The sequence below is a fragment of the Lepisosteus oculatus genome, chromosome 23 (genome assembly GCF_040954835.1).
Source record: "Lepisosteus oculatus isolate fLepOcu1 chromosome 23, fLepOcu1.hap2, whole genome shotgun sequence".
NCBI classification, from domain to species: domain Eukaryota; kingdom Metazoa; phylum Chordata; class Actinopteri; order Semionotiformes; family Lepisosteidae; genus Lepisosteus; species Lepisosteus oculatus.
In genome coordinates this window covers 1622132-1643766 of record NC_090718.1, presented here as the reverse complement: position 1 = coordinate 1643766, position 21635 = coordinate 1622132, and the positions used below count along the sequence as shown (strand labels likewise).

General features: G+C 54.6%; 1 protein-coding gene and 1 long non-coding RNA gene across 5 annotated transcripts; one reads left to right on the top strand and one right to left on the bottom strand.

Moving 5' to 3' along the window:
- Window positions 1–14: 14 nt before the first annotated feature.
- On the bottom strand, window positions 15–21352 carry LOC138224612 (CD209 antigen-like protein E). 3 transcript variants are annotated; one of them, XM_069182558.1, is made up of 7 exons: window positions 21161–21352; window positions 20948–21049; window positions 7548–7646; window positions 7221–7346; window positions 6549–6700; window positions 5669–5769; window positions 15–3055 (listed from the first exon to the last, which is right to left on the bottom strand). In XM_069182558.1, exons 1-7 carry the CDS (start codon window positions 21282–21284, stop codon window positions 2902–2904), a joined length of 858 nt encoding a protein of 285 aa, XP_069038659.1. In that variant the 5' UTR covers window positions 21285–21352; the 3' UTR covers window positions 15–2901. The 3 variants fall into 3 exon arrangements, with proteins under 3 accessions (XP_069038659.1, XP_069038660.1, XP_069038658.1); XM_069182559.1 differs by lacking the exons at window positions 20948–21049; window positions 21161–21352 and adding an exon at window positions 15827–16026; XM_069182557.1 differs by lacking the exons at window positions 20948–21049; window positions 21161–21352 and adding an exon at window positions 11136–11421.
- LOC138224613 (uncharacterized) lies at window positions 7747–15826 on the top strand. Of its 2 annotated transcripts, none has more exons than XR_011183084.1 (2): window positions 7747–9724; window positions 13158–15826. It is a non-coding gene; the product is annotated as an uncharacterized lncRNA (long non-coding RNA). The 2 variants fall into 2 exon arrangements; XR_011183083.1 differs by lacking the exon at window positions 7747–9724 and adding an exon at window positions 11508–13031.
- Window positions 21353–21635: the final 283 nt, after the last annotated feature.

Here is a 21635-nt window from a genome sequence, read left to right as displayed (position 1 = left end):
GCAATGCACACGGCTGCCTTTTACTGATGAATTTATTGATCTGTAAATGTCAATACATAATAAAGAGTAAATCACCCCGATAAGATACTCATTTGAAAGAAAACGCTCTAAACTGATTATGCCACTGTGAATCTGCAAAGTGTGTTTTTATTAGTTCGGTTAATATGCTGCGATAACATCCTTAGAATATGAACGGTTTCCCTTTTTGCTCATGGCTTGCCTCTGCAATCGTCACAGGCTTAAAACTACAACTCCCATGGTGTGTCTAGAAGTGGACCTTTAAGGACTACAAAGCAAGGCCTCATGGGATATGCAACAGCGCAAATCTCATTTCCCTTTTTAGATCAGGTCTGGGAGATAAGTGCAGAGACGTGCAGACTATATTTCCCACAGTGCACATGACGCAAAGGTCAATTTAATGAAGACGGTCATTTATTATGACAAACATAGCAAAGATGCTAATTTGAAAAAAAACAGTCACTCTGACATAGTGGTTAAATTTTCGCAGAAACACTATAAAAATTCAATGCCTCTTGTTTCATATTCAATGATCATTCTCTTTCAATAAAAAACAACAATACCCATAGTGCACTTCATCCTTCAAGGCAAACCTGTGAAAGGCCCCATGGGAAATTAAGTCCTTCAATTTTCTTACACTGAAGTTTAGTAAAAGTGTAAACACCTATTATCAAATCACAAAATGTTAAGATCATAACCCATTAAGCATTTTCTTAAAAAATCTGTTTTGTAATGGCAGTGAGCAGACAAAGATCTATTGTTTGTATTACTGTGTAAGTGCTGAGATTTGATCATTGTTGATAAGTGCTGAGATTTGAGCAGTATAGAGTGAAACTGTATTCATTAGGATTTCATTACTGTAGGCGGTAAGTTCTCTTCTTGCTTTCAAGGCACTTTAATGCAAAACAAAAACTACAACTTCCAAAATGCATTAGTATTCCTCACTCATCGGCTTCTATGGAGCTGGGAGTGCAAGGCCCCATGGGAAATGAAGTCTGTGATTCCTCCATCGAGATACCACAGCTCCTAAGGTGCTTGGGGACAAGGTGAATCCCAACTGGCCATAGGATGGCGAGGACACAGGCTCATGGGAGATGTAGTCTCTGCTTGCACCTTCTAACACCACGCCACCAGAACAGAGATGCAAAGCCAGACTGACAAATGTAGAAAGAGAGAGAAAAGCAGATGAAGAGACCAAAGCACAGAACAGAAGCAGACACAGGGGAGACAAGGAGATTGACAAGGAACACACAAGGAGAAAGACTGACCACAGTTCACCCAGCTGAGGACTCTCATCTTTCTCCCCTTCCCCAGTTCAGATAGGCTTCCACTCATTATCCAGACTCTTCTGTTCTACAATCCTTCCAGGTAACTACTAGGAGCACCTCAATCTGCTGTCCTTCAGAGTAACATCACTCAGAAGGAGGGGCAAGATCTGCTGTCCTTCAGAGTAACGTCACTCACAAGGAGGGGTATGATCTGCTGTCCTTCAGGAGTAACGTCACTCACAAGGAGGGGCACGATCTGCTGTCCTTCAGGAGTAACGTCACTCACAAGGAGGGGCACGATCTGCTGTCCTTCAGAGTAACGTCACTCACAAGGAGGGGCACGATCTGCTGTCCTTCAGGAGTAACGTCACTCACAAGGAGGGGCACGATCTGCTGTCCTTCAGAGTAACGTCACTCACAAGGAGGGGCACGATCTGCTGTCCTTCAGGAGTAACGTCACTCACAAGGAGGGGCACGATCTGCTGTCCTTCAGGAGTAACGTCACTCACAAGGAGGGGCACGATCTGCTGTCCTTCAGGAGTAACGTCACTCACAAGGAGGGGCACAATCTGCTGTCCTTCAGGAGTAACGTCACTCACAAGGAGGGGCACGATCTGCTGTCCTTCAGGAGTAACGTCACTCACAAGGAGGGGCACGATCTGCTGTCCTTCAGAGTAACGTCACTCACAAGGAGGGGCACGATCTGCTGTCCTTCAGGAGTAACGTCACTCACAAGGAGGGGCACGATCTGCTGTCCTTCAGAGTAACGTCACTCACAAGGAGGGGCACGATCTGCTGTCCTTCAGGAGTAACGTCACTCACAAGGAGGGGCACGATCTGCTGTCCTTCAGGAGTAACGTCACTCACAAGGAGGGGCACGATCTGCTGTCCTTCAGGAGTAACGTCACTCACAAGGAGGGGCACGATCTGCTGTCCTTCAGGAGTAACGTCACTCACAAGGAGGGGCATGATCTGCTGTCCTTCAGCTGTGGGAATTTGTACTGGCAAAATCATTTTCAGAAATAGAAACTCACATTCTTTATATACCCCCGAGTTCTGGATTGGGGATTCTTCAATAAGCTGGATCCCCTCTACACCCTCAAAATGAGCCCAGGGGAGACGGTGACCACGCCCACACCTGCTCTGTCCTCATTCGCCTCTTGTTCATCTGTACCTCCACCTATGAGTACAGGATGGTTGAGGAAACGTTCCCCAGCTCTGCTCGGTCAAATGTGTACAGACAGGTCAGTTGTCTAGTTGGCCGAGGACAGTCTGAAACAGAGGCAGCCAGTCAGAACTGCTAACACAGAACAGCAGATGCCACATGACCAGACAGACATTGACTACACAGCCATTTAGACACGTAGAGACGGGGCAGGACACTGTCCACCACAGGATCACAGGGAAAACAAAGCAGTCAGACAGCAGGACAAGCCAAGGAGCTCCACCAGGGACACAACACTGGACAGGCGGACAGAGGGCGAGAAAGGGGCACATCGGGCAGAGTGCAGGTGCTTCCCACCTGAGGGACAGACGCTTGGACACACATAGACAGGAGCTGGAGAGAGTCAGAGGAGCAGTTTGCCAGCCTGCCCTCGCGCCCGCGCGCCCTCCCCTAGTTGCTGGGCAGGCGGGGGGTGTGCCGACACACCCGGAAGGCGTTGAACTCGCAGTTGGCGGTGTTCCAGTTGTGCCTGTTGTCATCCCGGCCCTTCAGGGCCACGCAGCTCTCTCTGGAAGCACCGGGGGTCTCTGGGGTGACCCAGTACCTGCAGGCGCCCAGAGAGAGAGAGAGAGAGAGAGAGAGAGAGAGAGAGAGAGAGAGAGAGAGAGAGAGAGCACAGCATGAGAGAGGGCACACCAGCCTTAAACAGGCCGACCCATTCATACCAACATGACTGAGCAGAGGCGCTCTTCGGACTGACTGCAGTCCTCGCCTTGTTGTGGGAAACTCTTCAACAGAGGAAGAGGAGGCAGAGGAATCCTGTGCAGATTCATTCTATACAGTACAGACACCTGGGATATAGAAGACAGTCCTGTGCAGATTCAGTCTGGATTGAGCTCAATTCACACAGTAACAGCACTGGGACTGTCCTGCAGGACCAACACACTGCTGGGGTTTCCCAGCTCTTATATACAGTAGAGATGCATGTGATGGAGGAGACAGTCCTGTTCTTGATGTCTTGATGCACACAGCAACACAGAGCTGGGCTGAGCTTGAGGCAGACTGATGAATGACAGAGAGCTGCATAGCTGAGTTTAAATATTCCAGGGATTATTTCTCAACACTGAAAACCTCTGCTCTCCTGCATGTGTTGATCTAAGTGTTGATCGCTTCAGTCTTTTACAGGGGAGCCCACGGAAACTGGACCCATAGCTCATTTGGATGCTTCAACACCAGTGAAACCCTGGAGTTCTGCTTTGCCGAGAGCTTACACATACAAAGAGTTTCCCTGCAGGAAAACCATTCGCTCCACAGTTGAGAAAATGTGTGAAATGGGAGATGCGTTTTGTCAGAGCGCCGAACGTGTCCCACAGTGAGAACTGAATAATAACAATCCTTACACTTACAGTATATAGCGCTTTTCTGGACACCCCACTCAGAGCTCTTTACAGGTCATGGGCATCCCCTCCACCCCCACCAGTGTGCAGCCCCACCTGGATGAGGCACCAGTCCTCTCCCCACACACCAGCTCTCAGTGGGGAGGAGAGCAGATGTTTTGCACTTCAGTGTAAGTGAATGCATTTGTGGTTGTCTTTAACAACCTTTGGTTTATTACACAAATCAGTCTGTGGGGTGCGATTAGGATATCCAGCACATATCCTGATCTATAGCTTCGCTGTTTGTTTACCTTTCTTTATGGTTTCCCCACTTTGTCAAGACAATCTAGAGGCTGTTAACTACCATATAAACACTTCAGTCCTGCTCTTAAGCGGCTTCTTCAAAACCATTTCCCCAATTCGGATTTATTATTTTATTATTTTACTACCCGAATGCAACACCCTGCCCTTGTCTGCTTTTGTCCTCATCTGCTTGGTGTTTGCGCAGCTCTAAACCCTTTCCAGTGTCGTTTGCTGCCTCTGCAGTGTTTGCAGATCCTCCCAATTTGCCTTCACCAGCAGCTAGATCCCCCTGCAGCTCACTGCTGGCAGCCCACTGCAGCTCTGAAGCTCAGCAGGTGGGAGCCTGGCCAGTCCCTGGAGGGGAGACTCCTGGGAAAGCCGAGGTTGCTGCTGGAAGAGGTGTGAGTAGGACCAGTAGGGGGCGCTCTCACCCTGCAGTCTGTGTGGATCCTAATGCCCCAGTATATTGACGGGACACAAAACTGTAAAAAGGGCACTGCCCTTCGGATGAGACGTAAAACCGAGGTCCAGACACTATGCGTTTATAGCTGCTGGACAACATGGTGACGATCTCCAGCCAACGCCTCTGTCCATGGTGCTGAAAAGTAACTATTACTGCATATTTATCCCTGTCAAAGACGTCCACGCACTGCCTCTGTCCATGGTGCTGAACAGTTACTATTACTGTATCATTATCATTGTCCATTATGTCCATCCACAGACTCCGTGGTGCTGAACAGTCCACTACACTGAGGGCCAGTAAAAAGTAGGCACTCCTTTATCATTAAGTTACTAGTGATCCCAAGAATCCATCCATCTTGAACTCGTTATCCAATACGAGGTCACAGGAAAGCCAGAGCCTATCCAAGCCAGCAGTGGATGCAAAACACAGGGACACCCTGGACAGGGCAGACACACAGACAGACACCCAGGGCTTGATCTTCCCAGAAATACATTTCCCTACTTGGACAGACTGTGGGAAGAAACTGGAGCCTCTGAAAGACACGCAAACAGGGGGAGACCATACAAACTCCACACAGACAGAACCGCAGGTCTGGCATTGAACCCAGGGCCCCAGCTCTGCCAGTATGCCACGCACACCAAGAAACACTGATCAAGTCCAGCTTGCTGGGAGAGGTTGTGGCTCGCCCCTGCAGCCCTGAAGTGGATGATGAAGCTTAGAAAGTGGATGGAAGGAAAATCTGTTGCCCTTCACCCAGGTCCGGTGGACACAAATCCTTCCGCTTCTGTCCAAGGAACTGAACAATAACCCTTTCATCTGGTGGACTGACCGCACAGAAGATGTCCACAATGGCTCAGCCCAGGAGCTGAAGAGCAATCCCTCTCTAACTCACCAGCTGTACAGAACCTCACATCCACTGTCCACTGTCCAACTATATGTTGTCTGAAACACACCGACTGAAGACCACTAAACTGCCATTGTCCATCTTCTGTCCATTCATGATGGAGTTTAATGATGGAGATGGAATCTGGCTGCACTGTCACGTTGACCCTGGTGTGAGGCGGGAGTGTCCTACCCCACTGTCAGTTTGTCTCCGTTGATCCAGGCCCAGGTCCCTGAGCTGTCGCGTTGCAGTCCGATCCAATAGAACAGAGTCCCCTTCTTTGTCACAAAGTCCTGCACTCACGGAGAGGAGGAGACAGAGGAGAGACCGGGTGAAAAGCATGAGATAACAGGACCTCCTGTGTTTCTGGGCGTGTCCTATGTGTGTGTCCCCTGCGTGTGTCCTGTCCTGCATGCCTGTCCTGTTGTGCTCTCATGCGTGTCCTGCGTCCCATGTGTGTGTCCTGTCCATGTGTCCGGCATCCCATGTGTGTGTCCTGTCCATGTGTCCTGTGTCCTGAGTGCGTCTTGTCCCCATGTCCTGTTGTGTGTGTCCCGTGTGCATGTCCTGTGCACGTGTCCTCTTATGCTTGTCGTGTGTCCTGTGTCCCCTGTGTGTGTCCTGTTATGCGCGTCCTGTGTCCTGTTGTGCGTGTCCCGCGCACTCGCAGCAAGCTGACCCCCCATGTCCCGTGTGCGTGTCCTGTGTCCCACGCACGCGCAGCGAGCTGACCCCCGTGTCCTGTGTCCCGTGTGCGTGTCCTGTGTCCCACGCACGCGCAGCGAGCTGACCCCCGTGTCCTGTGTCCCGTGTGCGTGTCCTGTGTCCCACGCACGCGCAGCGAGCTCACCCCCGTGTCCCGTGTCCCGTGTAACGTGTCCTGTGTCCCACGCACGCGCAGCGAGCTGACCCCCGTGTCCTGTGTCCCGTGTGCGTGTCCTGTGTCCCATGTGCGTGTAACGTGTCCTGTGTCCCACACACGCGCAGCGAGCTCACCCCCGTGTCCCGTGTCCCGTGTAACGTGTCCTGTGTCCCACGCACGCGCAGCGAGCTGACCCCCGTGTCCACTCACCTGCACCTTCTCGCTGGCGATGACGAGCAGCTCGGCCTTCTGGCGGCTGCAGTCCTCCACGCTCTCCTGCCAGGTCAGCCGGTCCCTGGAGAAGAAGTAGCAGGAGCCGTCGAAGAACAGCCAGCCCTTCCTGCACAGATGGCACAGGCCCCCTGCAGCGACAGGTCAGCGCGCCGTTGGAGCCCGGACAGCCTGGACAGCCCACCTACCAGACCGGCTGGGAGGGCCGAGAGATGGCCAGTGTCCAGAGGGTGTCAGTGTATCAGCTGGCCAGTGTCCAGAGGGTGTGGGTGTATCAGTGAGCCAGTGTCCAGAGGGTGTGGGTGTATCAGTGGGCCAGTGTCCAGAGGGTGTGGGTGTATCAGTGGGCCAGTGTCCAGAGGGTGTGAGTATCAGCTGGCCAGTGTCCAGAGGGTGTGAGTATCAGCTGGCCAGTGTCCAGAGGGTGTCAGTGTATCAGGTGGCCAGTGTCCAGAGGGTGTCAGTGTATCAGTGAGCCAGTGTCCAGAGGGTGTCAGTGTATCAGTGAGCCAGTGTCCAGAGGGTGTCAGTGTATCAGTGAGCCAGTGTATCAGCTGGCCAGTGTCCAGAGGGTGTCAGTGTATCAGCTGGCCAGTGTCCAGAGGGTGTGAGTATCAGCTGGCCAGTGTCCAGAGGGTGTCAGTGTATTACCTTGGCAATCCATAACTGATCCATCGCCTGGCTGGTCGATTTCAGATTTCTTGTTGCTCGAGCGCTGAGTCATCAAGGTGATGTCAGTCTGAGCCTCGGGGGAGGCACAGGGCTCTGGGTGCAGAGCTAATAGAGAAGAAGAGGAATGAGGACAACCCTGCAACTACCAATACAGACGATCAGTTCTGTACTGTACCCAGCCCTGTGTGTATCAATACAGACGATCAGTTCTGTATACCCAGTGCTGAGCGTATCAATGCAGGCGATCAGCTCTGTACTGTGCCCAGTGCTGAGCGTATCAATGCAGGCGATCGGGTCCGCACTCACCCTTCACACACAGCCCGGCCACGGCGATGAGCAGCAGCAGGCAGAGCACGCCCAGCCCCAGGGAGACTCTCCGGAACAGCGTCACCTTCTTCTCCAGCTCTGGGGGGGCAGAGAGAGGGTGAGCACGGGCACGGGGGGGCTTGTTCCACAGACAAACAAGTGTGATACAAGTCTGCCCCCCTCGCCCGCCAGGGGGACACAGGGGACAGGGACACCCGCGGTATTATTTGTGCTGCTGTTCTCTTCCGCCGCAGGGACACGTCGGACCCCAGTCTGACACCGTGGGCGAGCCCGGAAGACGCTGCAGTCTTAGCGCTTTCCGGCCCGTGTCGAGAACTGCTTCAATAAAGTCCCGAAAGCCCATAATTCGACAGTTCCTGCTCATCCGTTCGTGTTGCTGAAATGTTTGCTTGACACAAACCACCGCCGCAGAGATCGAAGGGGACAGGTGCTGCACTTTGGCTTGTCCTGACACCGCCGTTCCGATGAGCTCTTGCACAACCAGCCGTGAAACACGCGTGTAAAGGCCTCTCAGTTTCTCTCCCGCGGCCGACAGCGACCTTCTCCACGCAGACTGCAACCGCGCCTTAGAAAGAACACCGACACGGGCGTCTGGCGGTAGATGTGGGACAACATGGGACCCCGGGCCGCTGGGGTGGCAAGGCCATAACTTGGGGTGGTAACAAAACAAACCGTCTGAATAGTAATAATGACAACAACGGCAAAAAATCCGGTTACCCGAGCGGCGTGTTCCTGTTCCTCGGGGATCACGCGCGCGGGGGCCGCGGCGAGTTTCCTCGTTCCGCTCGTTCCATTTGAACAAAGGCCGGCTTTCACGAGTGGGCGTGTCGCGGCATCAGGTTGCCGGGGCCTTATTCCCCGCGCCGGGCAACGCCGAGATCTTAAACAATCGCCTATTCAGTGGCGAGGCGATACAGAAACCGACAACTGCACTAGCTTTCCCAGTGAACCCGATCCCCGCGCTTACGGGACAGGATCGGATACACCCGGAACTCGCACCGAAAATAGGCGACTTCCCGGTATCGCTTGGACTGCAGGTGCACCTAAGGTCGGTTAGAGACACACACACACACACTCACACCAGGGCGAGTCTTCCCAGCGGAGACTTAACCTACCAAGCACGACTTTGAACGGTGTGTAACCGGAGTGCTCCTAGACGACAGCCACACGCGAACACGAGGGGAACATGCAGACTCCACGCAGACAGCGCCCCAGCGCTGCGAGGCGCTCCCGGCAAGCACTGCCCGGCCGTGCTGCCCTAAGCCCTGGTCTGCTCCTCAGTGGCAGACAGTGTCAGTGTACGCCCATGCAGAAATACAAAAGCGCGTCTATTCCTTTTCTAGATGTGTCTGGGGCAGCTGTTTCACGTAACAGTATAGAGAGCGACGACTGTCGTCTGTTGTCTTTTGCAAGTTAATGAAAACCGAAAGTGGCACGCCTTTACACAAAGGGTGGTAGGAGGATGGAACAAGCTGCCCAGACAGGCTGCTTTCTCTCAAGACCCAGTTAAGATCCTGGGGTCAATTCATAACGGATCACCAATCCAGTCCGTGGCGCCGGACTCCCGGTTTCCATCCCAGCCCGCCTTGGGGAGACTCCCGAAGCCCCGATCGAGCGGGCGAAGTGGCGGCTCCCGCCGGATGGCTGCGCCTGGGGTTTCATTTCACTCACAAGAACAAAACACCAAGGCTGGTTCTACCGGGCTGGAGAGCTGGGAGCGAGCAGCCCGAACTGGGTTCGATTGTGCCGAGACGCGCGGCAGTGCGGGTCATCAGGACAGGACTGTGAGTCACGTCAAGACGTGCGAAGATGTCACCGCGTCGCACCCAGGTTTTAACGGTAACCCCCCCCCAGGAGACTGGCGCTCACCCCTGAATACTCAGTGAACCCCCCAGGAGAAGGGGCCACCAGACATAACGAGAAAACGAGGGGGGGAGAAATTGGGAAGAACCGTCATATCTGGGAAAAGCGGCGTGTTCGCTTTTCCTTTCCAAAACACGAATCGAAAACTCCAACCTCTGGAACGACGTGGACTTCAGCACCCTGGTCATAAAGGTTTCATGGCGCTCGCGTCCCGTCTTGGGGTGACTCCAAAACGGGGCGCAGCTGGGGAATGATTAACGCGGGAGGCTGGAGGAGAAAGGACCGAGGCCGAGGTGAGGCAAGAGCCAACAGCGCAAACGGTGACCGAGGTCGTCTTTTGTCGACTGCCCACAGTAAATGTTAATCATTCACTGCTGTCTCAGATCCCTTTCCAAATGTTGACCGAGGTTTCGGGCAAACAGTACCTTTCAAATTCACTGGAAGGAAACTCACTTCCTTAAAGCTCACTTTTACAGGCAGAGGAGATTTTCACACTCTGCGCCGATAAGAAACGGTTTTCAATGAATTATTATTTATTGCACTGGCCCTCGCCAGAGGAGGTTAAAGGCTGCTGCGTAGGAGTGCGTTCAAATCGTAGAACAGGTGGCAGGCGACTCTTTACACAGAGAGTGGTGGGAGTGTGGAACAGGCTAACCCGCTGTGCTGTTGAAGCCGATACCCTGGCTTCTCTCAAGAAGAGTCTGGGATCAATTAGCTAATTATCAAGCTTCAGCTGGCCAAAGACCGTTTGGAACACTTCTTCCGTGCAGTGTTGCTTTTTTTCCTACACGCACAGACGAGCGAATTACTATAATAAAATATATATCATATAATAATAATAATAATAAAATAGACTACTGCGAACTCGAGGACGAACGGTACTGTACGTCTCCGCTTGTAAAGCACTAAACACACCCGGAGGAAAGACTCTCTAAGCCCCAGTCTCTCTTCCGCGGTCCGATCCAAGAGCAGCAGGGGGCTTCTTGAGTTGGTTCGGGCGGACGAGCACGATCACGCCTCATTCGAAGCGCGGATGACACGGCCGTGCGTCTAATGATAACTTAACCAATTACCAATTATTCGAATGTGATGAATAAATCCCTTCACTCCATGAGACTGCGGTGCGCTCTTATATAAGTGGAGCCCCCACCACCCCGCATAGAAGATCGGAGGACGAGAGAGAAGCTGGGGCTACAGCGGGACAGCGGGAGGGGGGCACGGCGGGGCAGCGGGGCAGACGGGACAGACGGGACTTGGGCACGGCGGGGCAGACGGGACTTGGGCACGGCGGGGCAGCGGGGCAGACGGGACAGACGGGACTTGGGCACGGCGGGGCAGCGGGGCAGACGGGACTTGGGCACGGCGGGGCAGCGGGGCAGACGGGACTTGGGCATGGCGGGGCAGCGGGGCAGACGGGACTTGGGCACGGCGGGGCAGCGGGACGGGGGCACGGCGGGGCTGGCGGAGGAGAGAGGAATCGGTGGGGCGGCCGAAGAGAAAGCGCAGCCAGGTCAGGTCGGAGAGGAAATTCAGCGGGACGCGGAGGCGGTGCCCTGCCCTGCGCTCTCTTTAAGGAGCCGGGGGGTCAGAAACGCTGGGGACCCTTCCAGACCCCCGAGGACTTGATTGCGCGGGACGGCCAGGAGGGTGCCTTTTCTCTCCCTCTCTCTCCAGAGAGACGGACCTCTGGCGAGCTCCGCTTACCTTCGCGGTACTTGACAAAGATGCCCTCGCTAGAGGCGCACGACGCGGCGCACTGCAGCTCGATGTACTGATGCGTCTTGTCCTCCTTCTGCACCTCCATCTGCGCGGCCATGGTGCCCGGCGGGTTAGGGTACAGACAGTCACAGCTCGGCGGGGCTTTGGATGCGCGATCTCGCTCTCTGTCTCTCTCTCTCCGCTCGCTGCTGGCGCTTGCCTGCTCTTTGGGGAATCCGGCGGTCCGCTGTGGTTTAAAGTCCGGGGAAAGTTTCATTGTTCCTGGGCTCGGCCCCCCGCGGGTGCCTTTGATATCCGCGAGCTCGGCTGCCTATTGGCCGAGCGCAACAGGTGAGGCCGGAGCGCGGCGTTTCCCCACCCGGAGCATCCGATAGACTTCAGGAGCGCCCGCCTTTCTGAGGAAACGTCCCGAAGGTGTTTTCATGTTGTTTTTTTTTTTTTTTTTAATCAATTAATCTGCTCCACTTGTCTTTCATCGGCTCTGTCTGTGTGTGTGTGTGTGTGTGTGAGTGTGTGTGTCTGTGCGCCCTGCGATGGACTGACGTTCCGCCCCCGGTGTACCCCGCCTTGCGCCCGTCGCATGGTCCGATTCTATGCCCTCATTGCGAGATTGGTGTATACTGTGGCATAACGCTTGAAATTATTATTTTTTTCATTCTTATTCCGCGCAGCTCCCGGGAGCGGTGCCAGTTCTCAGGGCAGCCTGCCGGGGCGGGCACCCACCGGACTGAGCAAAGAGACGCGCTGTTTGCTTTGGCTGCTGGTGTCTTTAGGAAAACAAGGACTGTGGGACGCGAGGAACAGTCTCATCCAGCACGGAGCGGGGGAGCTGGAGGCGAGGACGGGAGAGGAACCAGGCGCGCCTCAGAGGCAGGACGAGGCGCGGCGTCGCCAAGTGGGGCTTTTCCACGGCGAAGGAGCGCTGGAGGAGAGAGAGAGAGACCGTGGGCCGTGTGCGGGGAGAGAAACGGCTCCTGCGGGGCGACCGCGGTCTCAGAGCCGGGACAGGGAACAGAGACGCGGGCTCCGCCGCACAGGGGGGGTAGGGCGTGTCGCGCGAATCCACCGGCACAGCGACAAGGCTTGAAAACCGACACTCATCCTTTTAGGAATTTCCCGCTTGGCAGTGATGTGTTGAAGAGCGCGTACTCACTGCATGACTGGCGTACGGAGCCCAGCTCCTTCCGCTGATCAACACAAACACCTTGCGACTCTCCCACCCCCCCGAGAACCCGGATCGCCCGCTCCGCGAGCCTCAGACCCTCAACGGCACAGGCCGCTCTCGTGCAGGGGCGCAGGGGACAGACAGTTGGCACCCCGAAATGTGTTTCAGCACCCCCGTTTTGAGGCGTCTACCAAGGAAGGAGAGAGCTGCGACGCGTGGGTTTTTCCCGGCGCGTGTTTCCGACAGGCAGCCCGAGCTGCAGACGGGCAGGTTACACGGGCTCTCGGTGATCAGAACCGCAGACGCATGAGGCGGAACAAGCCCCAGCGCAGTGTCCCCTTTTTCTTCTCTTTCCGCAATAATGCCGGGGTGTTCTCATTTAAAAGTAAACAGGTCTATACGACCTTAAAGTTAAAAAAAACGAGGCCTCGTGTTATTTTTTTGCGTGGGGACGTTGTTTGAGAAGCCCTTGAAGAAGCTCGCAGAGAAAGGGAACGGGGGTTTGAGTCTGGTTTCGCCTCAGAGTCGTGTCCGGAGTGGCAACACCCGCCTCGCCCGCCGTGTACACCCCCACCCGTGACAAAAACAGGTGCGCACGAAATAGAAAATTGTGAACCTGAAATTCTTTTTTTTTGTGTTAATAATAGAGTCCTAATAGAGAAGCAGAGAGATCCAAAAGACCGGGGGACAGCGATTCAGCGAGGCTGAGCAGGGAGGTACGAGACCACGACAGCACCGATATCGATGACCGAGCGGCAGTAATAACGCACACAGCCAGGCCGGGCCTCTCGCATGAGCTCAATTTAGCACTTTTCAACTGACGACCGTGTTTGTTTTATTAGGATCACACAGATTTCAGAACCTGCGCGCGCGCATGGCTGGGGACCCCAAAAGAGAGCGCACGGCGGCTCCATGCGCCCCTGCTGCCCGAGTCACCTCACAAGCACAGATCGGGCATTTCGGAGGGGGGAGACGGATCTCCAGGGGATGGCGAGAGGGGCTCCGGCCGTGCCCGCCCGCCTACTTGTGTACAATCACCACTTCGACACGTGTCAGCGCGGCGGCTGTCGAGAAGGTCGTGCTGCTGGGGACAGCTCGGCAGCGCCGGTCCGCCGGTCCGAGGCGCTCGGGGATACCGAGCAGGAAGCGGCGGGCGGCCTCTAGCGGTCGTGAGGACGCACTGCTCCCAGGACCGCGCCCGGCCGGACCGTGGGCGCGGCGAGAGACGGGCCTCGGTATCAACCCGTGACACTGCGCTCTGCAGCAGCGGCGAGAGCTGACGTCTGCTTCCCTGCCGGCGGGGTGAGTACCGGGAGTGGAGAACTGCCAAGAAAGCAGGCTTGCCGACGGAAGGAGGCGGTGAGGGCCAGTAGGGGGCGCTCTCCTGGCGGGCTCTGTCTATCAGTGCCACCGTGTGGTGACCAGGGATACAGCAGGCGCTTGTATCAGACATTGAGCAGGGCCTGACAGACCCGACTGCTCTTCTTCTCCTCTTCACTGCCCCAGTTAAGTCACGAACGGGGGCGGCGCTGGGGTCCGCGTGCTGGAGCCCCGGGCTCAGTTCCTGGGGCCCTGTCTGTGTGGAGTTTGTATGTTCTCCTCGTGTTGCTGCAGGAGTGCTCAGCCAGAGTCCATCCCAGCAAGCAACAGGTGCAAGGCAGGGTACACCCCGGACAGGACATCAGTCCATCACAGGGGGCGCGCACACACACTCACAGGGCACACAAAGACACACACACACACACTCACAGGACACACACACACACACACACACTCACAGGACACACACACACACACACACACACACTCACAGGACACAGACAGACACTCACAGGACACAGACAGACACTCACTCACAGGACACAAAAAGACACAAACACACACTCACTCACAGGACACACATACACTCACACAGAGACAGACTCACACTCACACACCAGGGCCCACACTCTACCTCAAGACTCGGGAAACACCCTCAGACACATCGAACGCTTCAGAGCTCTTGTCTGTGAAGGGTGTGTCAGCCAAGGTTACCTGGCAGAACACCCCTCTGAACTCCTACAGTGGGGCCTCCCCAGACTCCCCCTTCATTGCACTGGTCACACAACTCAAGCCATCTCGGCCCTGCGGGGGGAAATGCGATTTCCAGCACACTCCCAACATCACAACATCCGACCAGCCAAGAGGTCAGAGCAACAGTGGTTCAGCAAGATCAGGGAGAGCAGTTACCCCAGTGGGAAAGAGACACCCCAGAGGGGGTGAGAGATGTCCTGTCTCTTATCACTGCAACACCTGGGGACACAGAGCCCTCTCCCAGACTGTTTGCTCGTAGAGGGTATTTGGGGAGATCTGATTTGCCCCCAATGAATCTGTGAATTATTTAGACTAGTTTTGGGACTGACGTTACCAAACCAGCACGCGAGGCCGTGTGTTAAGACACTTGGCGATAAACGACTTGTGGAAAAGTGTCTATCGCCCTTGAAGCAGCTTAGTCTCCGTAAGAACAAAAGAGTCTCTGATCTGGAGCAGGCCCAAGTGCCTGTAGTCACTGACAAGATCTACAGTCTGACCATCAATAACAGTAGGTAGGAGGGGGCGTTCCGTTTGTCCTACAAACAACGACCAGCTCCTTTGTTTTTAAAACCCTTGACCGCAAAGAGACCTCATCAAGAACGGGCCCACCGTGCTTTCCTGAAGCGCTTTAATAAGCTGGACAGAGGAAACGTAATGAGCCGATGGAGTCTCTCAACAGCCTCTCTCCTGCCCTGGTCTGCGGTGGAGGGGGTCTGCCGGGGGTCCCCTCCTCCTCCTTTCAGATGACAAACGCCACGGAAGCGCAGCGGATCCAGACGAGTCGCAGCACGGAGATCAACACCGAGGTTTCGGAGCCGAGGACGCAGCGGTGCCTTCGGAGAGCTCCGAGCCAGCAAGACGAGACCCCAAACAAACACAGTCTGATCATTCATACGAGGGCCGAACCAGAAACAACACCGGGCGGTCGGCGTTTCCTAAAACGCATCTACACCCGCTCTCAACTCGGCGGACTCGTGTTTAAACACACATTGAAAACATAAGCGCTTCCTTCAGCGGTAAAATATCCAATCACCCAGGACCTGAGATCGCCCAGTTAACAGCGTTTCGTGTTGATTAAATTACTCGACAATAAAGCATGTTCCCAGGTGTCGGAAAATTGGCCCACGGCGCCCCCTGCTGGCCGCTCGCCGACCTGTCTCCCCGGGATCAACAGCACGAAGCCGGCGGCCAGGCCTCGGCGGCGCTCGGACACCCCCGGAGAAACAACCCGCAGAGCCGGGCTCGGTTTCGCTTCGTGACGGGTTCAGGTGGGAACCTCGGGGACGACGAGGACAATCGCAGTCTCCCACAGCGGGGGACCTTGCCGCACTGTTATAACGCGAGCCCCACGAAGTGTATTTATAGATATCATTTTTTTTCTGATGTTAAAACACGCGACGGGGCATGATCGCTGCTTTAATAAAACCAGCCGACTCACCTTGCGGCTCGCTGGGCTCTTTTTCGGGCAGCTTCCCGGCGTCTTCCCCTTTCAGATAGTTCCGACAGATTTTGATATACATCGTGGGGGAGGCGGATAGTCGTGAGAGGGTTTGCTCGGGGCTGGCGCTGGTCTGGACGCAGCTGGTTTTGCTCGCTGTTTACCGACTGGTTTAAATGGCCGGGGGGAGAGAGAGAGACCTGCATTCCTTCCGCGGTTGCCGGAGCAACAGCTGCCGCAGTTTTACATAACGGGCCGCAACAATCGGAGGCCTGTCTGACTCCAGAGGGCATTTCCTGCCGCGGCCAATTAGCGGTCCTGCCGGCATTTAACTAACTCGGCCTGCTGGGGAATTACTGCGGTGTCTCGTCCATTAGAACTCATGAGCCGGGATTCTCAGTCAGTCAGTGTCCCTGTGCTGTAGTGTCCAGTCAGTCAGTCAGTCAGTGTCTCTGTGCTGTAGTGTCCAGTCAGTCAGTCAGTGTCACTGTGCTGTAGTGTCCAGTCAGTCAGTCAGTGTCACTGTGCTGTAGTGTCCAGTCAGTCAGTCAGGGTCTCTGTGCTGTAATGTCCAGTCAGTCAGTCAGGGTCACTGTGCTGTAGTGTCCAGTCAGTCAGTGTCTCTGTGCTGTAGTGTCCAGTCAGTCAGTCAGGGTCACTGTGCTGTAGTGTCCAGTCAGTCAGTCAGTGTCTCTGTACTGTAGTGTCCAGTCAGTCAGTCAGTGTCTCTGTACTGTAGTGTCCAGTCAGTCAGAGTCACTGTGCTGTAGTGTCCAGTCAGTCAGTCAGTGTCTCTGTGCTGTAGTGTCCAGTCAGTCAGTCAGTGTCCCTGTGCTGTAGTGTCCAGTCAGTTAGTCAGTGTCTCTGTACTGTAGTGTCCAGTCAGTCAGTCAGGGTCACTGTGCTGTAGTGTCCAGTCAGTCAGTCAGGGTCACTGTGCTGTAGTGTCCAGTCAGTCAGTGTCTCTGTACTGTAGTGTCCAGTCAGTCAGTCAGGGTCACTGTGCTGTAGTGTCCAGTCAGTCAGTCAGTCAGTGTCCCTGTGCTGTAGTGTCCAGTCAGTCAGTCAGTGTCTCTGTGCTGTAGTGTCCAGTCAGTCAGTCAGGGTCTCTGTGCTGTAGTGTCCAGTCAGTCAGTCAGGGTCACTGTGCTGTAGTGTCCAGTCAGTCAGTCAGTCAGTCAGTGTCCCTGTGCTGTAGTGTCCAGTCAGTCAGTCAGTGTCTCTGTGCTGTAGTGTCCAGTCAGTCAGGGTCTCTGTGCTGTAGTGTCCAGTCAGTCAGTCAGGGTCACTGTGCTGTAGTGTCCAGTCAGTCAGTCAGTGTCCAGTGTAACCCAGTTCCCTTTCCCCCTCTCTCTCCTGTTACACACAGGTCCACTGTAGTGTTTCTGTGTTTATTACTAGTACATCAGCAGGTACTGTAAATGACCCTTGAACACAGCCTGCTCACACTCTGCTTTAACAGTGCGCTGGCTGTACTGGACCGTGCGGCTGACCGGCAGGAGGCTGTGGAGATATCTGCCTAGTCTGGTACCCCTCTCCCCCCTCGTCTGGGGCCCCTATCGCCAGCTGGGGACCCCGCCAGCAGACAGCTGGGCATCTTGGGCTGCTCTTTCCAGGCCCTCATCCATTAATACCCATTTGTCCAGCAGGGGCAATAGGACCTGAAGCAAGGGGACACCTCCTGGGATTCGAACCCGTGACCCGCCAGTTGAGTACAGAGCCACACCCCTTTCCTTCGGCTTTCCTCTTCGTCTCCTACCATTCTTAATTGTACCTGACTGACCATCTACAGTGCCTGGTCTGGACTGGGCTACACGCAGAACCATCGGGGACTCTGTTTCTCCTTAAAGGACTCTTTCCCTCTCCGCCCTGAGGAAAAAAAGCTTCTCTGTGTGGTGAGTTTTCCACTTCTACAGAAAAGCCTCACGCTTAACGCTCTCTGGTTCGGTCTGAGCTTTTCTCACAATAAGTGCTGTTGTCCCGCGTTCAGAGATCTCGGCCCCCGAAGACAGAACAGCGCTGTTCCTGTGGCTGTACTCCCCAAGTCCACCAGTATCGCTGCCCCCCTGCAGGCACACACTGCCTGTCCAGTCATCCGTCAGCAGATTAACAACGAGCCACCAAACCATCTAGATCGTCCGCTCGTTAGTGGCTAATTGATCAACTAGCCGTTTCTGGAAAGAAGCCAGGGTGTCGGCAACCACATGGCGGGGTAACTCGTTCCATGCCCCCGCCGCCCTTTGTGTAAAGGTGTGTCTCCTATTCCCGGTGTTACAGGCACGTTGGCACATTTGGATGGATGCCATCGATCTTAGCCTTGTGGGAAACATGCCTCCCGCGTCACAGCTCCTCGGCCAAGGCCAGGCGGATAAACGCTGTCCCTCCCCTCTGTCTGCTCTGGTTCCGCTGCGCCACGAGACGCCGTGGGGCTCGCCGCCCGGCCCCATCTCCCCAAAACACGGCCTTGGCCGGCAGACGCGGCGATGATCCACACCTCCAGATCACAGAAACATTTCTGTGTGTGTGTGTGTGTGTGTGTGAATCCTCATCGCTGTCTAATGTCAGTGGCCGCAGCGTCCAGACATGGGCTCAGCAGCAGCTGCACACGCTGGTCAGGAGGGCAGCAGGTGGCGTTCGCCACCGCCCAGCGGTGTGATCCTGACCACAGGTCACACTCGGCTCAAGACCTGCTCTCCGCTTCAAGAGCATCTCCTGAGAGAGCTTCTCGAGAGCTGAAAGACTACTGGGTTTCAAGAGATCTTCTTAATCCACTCAACACTAACACACACACACAAACACGGTCACTTACAATCCCTCACACCCACTCACACAAACACGTACAGCACTGATACCTCACACACATACACTTCCACGGAGACGCACACAAACACGTTTCAGTCTGAAAATAGCTCCGTTTCCATTACAAGGCGTTTTCTGAGAAGTCGTCAGAGCTGCATCCTTGAAAAAGGGCCGATCAGCAGACCAGCGCTCTGGCTGCGGACGACTGTCACGGAGGAATGGCGCAACGCAACTTCTCATCTTCTATTTTTAAGAACATGATGGAACAGAAGTGTTTCAACTTATCTTCTAGGAAACACAACTTAGACAGTGGCCATCTGTCTGTCTCTGTCCTTCCTCTCTCGGTCTTAGTCTTTCTGTTTCTCCTGTGACTCACTGTTCCCTCTCTCCAGATACACTCTGGGGGTTTTTACACTGTCCCACACTGACAGGCTGGAGGAACTGAGTCTCTTCAGTCTGAAGGGAGTGTCCCACACTGACAGGCTGGAGGAGCTGAGTCTCTTCAGTCTGAAGGGAGTGTCCCACACCGACAGGCTGGAGGAGCTGAGTCTCTTCAGTCTGAAGGGACTGTCCCACACCGACAGGCTGGAGGAACTGAGTCTCTTCAGTCTGAAGGGAGTGTCCCACACTAAAAGGCTGGAGGAACTGAGTCTCTTCAGTCTGAAGGGAGTGTCCCAGACTGACAGGCTGAACAGTAAAAACTACAAGAGGAACTGAAACCAGCATTCACACTCCTCAAAGGCACGGACAAATGGAACCCAGCAGATCTCTTCAGGATCAACAGTGAAACACAACCGAAAGGCCACAACGTGGAAGTGCATTAACAACCAAGAACAGCAGGCACTTCTTCACACAAAGGGCAGTGGGAGCGTGGAACAGGTTACTCAGGCATGTTGGCGAAGCCACAGATTGATTAGCTGCTAATTACCCAGCAGGGTGGAAGGGCCAGCCGGCCTCTCATCTCTTGTGTTGTCTCTAGCACCCCCCGTCTCCCCTCTCTCACAGATACAGCCGCAGATCTTGCGATCAGATCAAGTGTCTCGCTCTGAGCACAGAGGAGTCAGGCTTCCAGGACCCAGCCTGCCTATGTCCAGAGATAATTCATGACAAGACCCCTCCCACACGGCAGATACAAATCACTGTGAACGAACTGTGCACAAAGGCCATCAACAGCGGGGGAATACCTTCACATTTTCTGCAAAAAGCCTGAAACACATTTTTGTTCTGTTGCCACACAAGACGCATTTCCTTCCTTCCAGAGCGTCTCGGACCCCCTGAGCCGCAGTGATTCCCCTCAGCACTACAGTACTGTCACCCAGGCAACAGAGAGGACGGCCACAGAGCAGGAGTGAGAGGCAGCAGTGCAGTCAGGCACTGGAGAATATTACAGACTTACTGAGGTCAGAGAGACACACAACACACACGCAGACAGACCGCAGCTATGTGGACACAGTGCAGACGACACACACAGACACACTGGCACAAACACACTGACAAACACACAGACACAAACACACTTGCACACTGACAAACTGACACACTGAAACAAACACACTGACACACTGGCACAAACACACTGACAAACTGACACACTGAAACAAACACACTGACACACTGGCACAAACACACAGACACAGACACACTGAAACAAACACACTGGCACAAACACACAGACACTGACAAACTGACACACTGAAACAAACACACTGACACACTGGCACACAGACACACAGCAGACACATTGACACACACAGACAGTACACAGACACGCAGACTGATGGTACACACACGCATACAGCACACAGACTGAGAGCACACGCTTACAGCAGACTCACAGACTGAGAGCACACACGCACGCACACACGCACACACACACACACAGACACACTGGCACAGACACACTGACACACTGACAAACTGACACACTGAAACAAACACACTGACACACTGGCACAAACACACAGACACAGACACACTGAAACAAACACACTGGCACACTGGCACAAACACTGGCACACTGGCACAAACACACAGACACACTGACACAAACACACTGGCACAAACACACTGACAAACTCACGAACACACAGACACACAGACACACTGACACAAACACACAGACACAGACACACTGAAACAAACACAATGGCACACACAGACAGTACAAAGACATGCAGACTGATGGTACACACACGCATACAGCACACAGACTGAGAGCACACGCTTACAGCAGACTCACAGACTGAGAGCACACACGCGCACACACACACGCGCACACGCGCACACGCGCACACGCACACACACACACACACACAGCTGTACCTCCTTTGGTAGCAGTGGGTTTGAGCTGGTGGGTGTCCACAGTGCTGTAGACGTTCTCGCTGGATTTCTCTAGCCCAGTGTACACTGGGACCTGTGGGGGTCCTGGAAAACACACACACTGTCACACTCTGCTCCTGTGCCTGAAGTAGGAGCTACGCTGGGCACACAGCAGAGCCACACGCCCAGGCCGACCCGCCGCTCAGCTGAGCTCACCTGCGCGCTCGGTCTGGTCTGGGGTCTCGGCCTTCACCACCGCGTGAGGAACGCTGTACTCGTTCTCCACTGTCTTCCCCACTGTCTGCAGCTCGACGGTGTCGTTGTCTTTCTCTTTGTCCATCTCTGCGTGTCTCTGTCTCTCTCCGTCTGCGCGTGTCCTGCTCTTCCTCTGCTCTCTGTGTCTCAATCCCCTCCACTGGTCTAAAGTAGTGACCAATGCACCACTTCCTCAATAACAAACGAGCAAACCACTCCTCCTCTCTCTCTCTCTCTGTCAGTGCAGAGAATCAGACCAGTCAGTCCAGGCTGTCAGTCGGGTAGTTTGACTATTTAAAACAGAAAGGGGTAATCATCACCTCTGGACCTGTGCAAACCTTAATGCCCAGACTGTGTCAGCACTGCCCTCTAGTGGTACAGGATCGTTAGTGCCGCCTCAGGTAACAGCCCGGTTTCATCATGAACATTTCTCCAG

Excerpts from the sequence above, each read along its gene's own strand:
- LOC138224612 (XM_069182557.1), bottom strand. The coding sequence starts at position 11,406 with ATGAAACTTTCCCCGGACTTTAAACCACAGCGGACCGCCGGATTCCCC. Across the intron at positions 6,701-7,220 it reads ATCAGTTATGGATTGCCAAG|GGGGCCTGTGCCATCTGTGC; the intron begins GTAATACACTGA and ends CTGTCGCTGCAG. Across the intron at positions 3,056-5,668 it reads GGAGACAAACTGACAGTGGG|GTACTGGGTCACCCCAGAGA; the intron begins GTAGGACACTCC and ends GGGCGCCTGCAG.